General features: G+C 37.4%; 1 protein-coding gene across 1 annotated transcript; it reads right to left on the minus strand.

Annotated features, from left to right (window-relative positions):
- Positions 1-786: 786 nt before the first annotated feature.
- On the minus strand, positions 787-3,652 carry LOC102276915 (olfactory receptor 52N5). The gene is given in 5 exon segments (XM_005896272.2): positions 787-1,046; positions 1,049-1,543; positions 1,546-1,662; positions 1,665-1,750; positions 3,588-3,652. Coding segments are annotated over 5 exon segments (1,023 nt in total).
- Between the last annotated feature and the right edge of the window lie 744 nt (positions 3,653-4,396).

The following is a 4,396-nucleotide window of genomic DNA, read 5'->3' on the forward strand; positions in this document are numbered from 1 at the left end:
AATTGGTAGTTGTGAGAATTACTTATGTAGTTTCCATTGGCATTATAGATGTCATTTTATTTAATACAGAAAAAGCCTCAATATCAATAAAGGAAAAATAAATCCATATTCTGAAACAACATAGCTGTTTTGAGATGTATATTGCATGTATTGTTTTTTAAAGCTAAGCTATAGATTGCATATTTATTTCTTCAGTAAATTGGTCTGCTTGCTTTTTACAATATGATGTTTACTAAGTGCCATTTTTAAAAAAAGCAGTGACTGACATTTTGCCTGTATATTATCAGTGTAATTCATAAACTGAATTTTAACTTCAATGACTGCCTAGCCTGGAAAATGTCCTGAAAAGCCATTTAATTTCTTATCCATAAGGACGATTACATAGAGAAGGAAATGGCAACCCACTCCACTATGCTTGCCTGGGAAATCCCATGGACAGAAGAGTCTGGCAGGCTACAGTCCATGTGGTTGCAAGACAGTTGGACATGACTTAACAATTGAACAACAAAGGAAGATTATAATCACAGACAAGACACTTAACTCTCAAAAGGTTAAGAAAATATCCTACATGAATACATTAAGATGAAAGGTGTGAGAAACCAATATCAATGACTTGGTTCAAACTAGTGATAGAGGAAAAAAATATGGGGAGTCACTGGAATATAAATCCAGAATTATCTGTAACTTTTCCCACTGTACTTGAATAAAACAGTTCATAGAAAAGACACAATATCACACATGAGTTTCTCCTTTGTTGTTTTTCATTCATCTTTATTCTATCTCATTTCACTTGTCCTGAGTACTTGCACCTTTCTCACCCTGGAAGAACTTTATGACATTGTCTCGAATCTGTTTTGTCTTTACCCCATAAACAATGGGGTTGAGAGCTGGAGGAAGAAGAAGATAAAGATTAGCCACAATGATGTGAAGAGAAGAGGGAATAGCATGTCCTCCAAAACGGTGGGTAAAGAAAGTGAAGAATGCTGGAACATAAGTGACAATAATGGCAGATATATGGGCAGTGCAGGTGCTGAAGGCTTTCTGCCAGCGTCTGCTGAGGAGAGACTGACCACTGCCCGAAGGATCATAGTGTATGATACAGATATGCAGCTGATATCAAACACTCCGATCAGGAGGGCAACCACCAGACCATAGATGACATTGACCTTGATACTGGCGCAGGATAACTTCACCACTGACATGTGGTCACAATATGTATGGGAGATAATATTGCTTTGGCAGAAGGGCAAACGCTTAACCAAGAATGGAAAAGGAATCATCAGCAATGCACCCCTCAGGAAGGTGACAAGTCCAGCTTTGGCAATGATAGGGTTAGTGAGTATGGTAGCATAGCGCAGTGGGTAGCAAATGGCCACATAGCGGTCCAGAGCCATGAGCATGAGCACCCCAGACTCCACACCTGTGAACCCATGGACAAAGAACATCTGGACTAAACAAGCATTGAAGTTAATTTCCTTGAGATTGAACCAGAAGATGCAGAGTGCATTGGGTAGGGTAGTGGTACAGGTAAAGAGATCAACGAGGAGAGCATTGCCAGAAAAAAATACATTGGATGATGTAAGGACTCCTCATGATGAATGAGATACACAAGGCCAAGGTTTCCCAGAAGGGAGATGATATACATTGTGCAGAATGGGAGGAGATCCACACATGTACTCTTTCCAGACCAGGAATTCCATTAAGAATAAAATATTTTGGGGCATATATGAATTGTTGGAAACCAACATAACTGATTCAATAAGGAGACTCTATTTTTCCACCCATATGTTTGTACCCTAGGAGAGAAGAAAGAAAAAAAAAAAAAAAGAAAGAAATTTAGTTTAGATCATCCTTGAGAAGGTAGACTTCAGTTTGGCATAAAATTACATTTATAACAGTACCAACAACTTTGAATAATAGTGATTATGAAAATGCACAGTTTATTGAATAAATAAATATTAAAGAATATTTTTAAAGTTTTGTAAACAATATAAATGTAATTTTAGAGCCACAATTGCAAAATTGTAGTTTTTGTTTTGTCAGCAAATAAAAGAAGATACTGAGGTAGAGAAAGATTGAATAATGTTGCTGCTGCTGCTGCTAAGTCGCCGGTAGCGCCCAGCTCTGTGCGACCCCATAGACAGCAGCCCACCAGGCTCCCCGTCCGTGGGATTCTCCAGGCAAGAACGCTGGAGTGGGTTGTTATTTCCTTCTCCAATGCATGAAAGTGAAAAGTGAAAGTGAAGCTCAGTCGCATCCGACTCTCACAGACTCCATGGACTGCAGCCTACCAGGCTCCTCCATTCCTGGGATTGTCCAGGCAAGAGTACTGGAGTGTGTTGCAATTGCCTTCTCCAGAATAATGTTGAATATCAAGCAAAACTAGATTCATAACCTCAGGTGTAACCAACATAAAGATAATTTTCAGACAAGTAATGTATAAGCAATCTATGTCACAATTCATGAGTATCCCTTCTAAATGCACACTAGATATTTCTATCTTAAATTTCCACAGACAGTTTACATTCTTCATATCCAAGACTAAATCATTTCAGCCTCTATCCCATGGCAAAATAAGCTCCATTACTTTCTGCTTTTTAGATAATGATGTCTAACACACGATCTACCAACATCTTTGTGACCTTCTCAGGTGTGCCTCTAGCTTATCTTGGATACATATATTTCCTTATAACTCAAAGTATCTTAGTTTTTATTTTGTCCAGGTCATCTCAGCACATATACTATCTGTATTCTATCCTTAGTCAGGGGAAAAGCTGTATTTGTAATCCAGAAATAATTTTATTATCAGTCCTTCCTTCCTATTACCACTCTTAGCTGTCTTTTAAAGACCACCAGCTACATCCACTCATTTATTTGTATAATCTTTTGTATTTTTCAAAGCAAATACGTTCTGTAGATACTTTTGAAGACATTTTAATCCTACTTGGTAATCTTCAAAGTCTCCTTAACAATTTGAATATAGAGCTCAAATTTCTTGGCATGTCATTAAATAAAGTAAACTTTAGTTTTTATCTTCTCTTTCCCATGTTATTCCTTTTTTTTTTTTATTGTCAACCTGTTTATTTATTTTTTTTAATTTAAATTTTATTTTATTTTTAAACTTTACAATATTGTATTAGTTTTTGCCAAATATCAAAATGAATCTGCCACAGGTATACCTGTGTTCCCCATCCTGAACCCTCCTCCCTCCTTCAATATCTGCAAATCAATCAATGTTATACACCACATTAACAAATTGAAAAATAAAAACCATATGATTATCTCAATAGATGCAGAGATAGCCTTTGACAAAATTCAACATCCATTTATCATAAAAACTCTCCAGAAAGCAGGAATAGAAAGAACATACCTCAACATAATAAAAGCTACATATGACAAACCCACAGCAAACATTATCCTCAATGGTGAAAAACTGAAAGCATTTCCTCTAAAGTCAGGAACAAGACAAGGGTGCCCACTTTCACCATTACTATTCAACATAGTTTTGGAAGTTTTGGCCACAGCAATCAGAGCAGAAAAAGAAATAAAAGGAATCCAAATTGGAAAAGAAGAAGTAAAACTCTCACTGTTTGCAGATGACAGGATCCTCTACATAGAAAACCCTAAAGACTCCCAAGTTATTTCTTTCCATTCCTTAAGCACTCAAGAGTATCCTCGTTTGGATGATGTAATATATGATCACAGTATCTCATAACTTAGCATTTCATGCTTAAACTTTAGTGACCACTTGCAAATTTCAGCTACAGCATATACCTCTAGCCTATGTTGACTTTGTTCAATTTATTTCCCTTATTTGAAGACCTATCCACCATATAGCTTTCTTGATATGTCTTCTTTGAATAGTGAGACAGAATGTCACTTCCTTCAAAAAGGACCAGGCATCCCAGACTCCAGGGTAAGTTACTGTCATTAAGTTCCCTGACCCAGGGACAGGGCCAGGATGTTTAATTTCCTGCCTCATGAGAAAGGCTGGTCTGGATGAAGCACAAGCTGGAATTAAGATTGCCGGGAAATATCAAATACCTCAGATATGCAGATGATACCACCCTTATGGCAGAAAGTGAAGAAGAACTAAAGGGCCTGTTGATGAAAGTGAAAGAGGAGAGTGAAAAAGTTGGCTTAAAGCTCAACATTCAGAAAACTAAGACCATGACATCTGGTCCCATCACATCATGGCAAATAGATGGGGAAACAGTGGAAACAGTGGCTGACAATATTTTGAAGGGCTCCAAAACACTGCAGATGGTGACTTCAGCCATGAAATTAGAAGATGCTTACTCCTTGGAAGGAAAGTTATGACCAACCTAGACAGCATATTAAAAAGCAGAGACATTACTTTGCCGACAAAGGTCCATCTAGTCAAGGTTATGGTTTT

Source organism: Bos mutus, chromosome 15 (genome assembly GCF_027580195.1).
Source record: "Bos mutus isolate GX-2022 chromosome 15, NWIPB_WYAK_1.1, whole genome shotgun sequence".
In the NCBI taxonomy this organism is placed as follows: Eukaryota; Metazoa; Chordata; class Mammalia; order Artiodactyla; family Bovidae; genus Bos; species Bos mutus.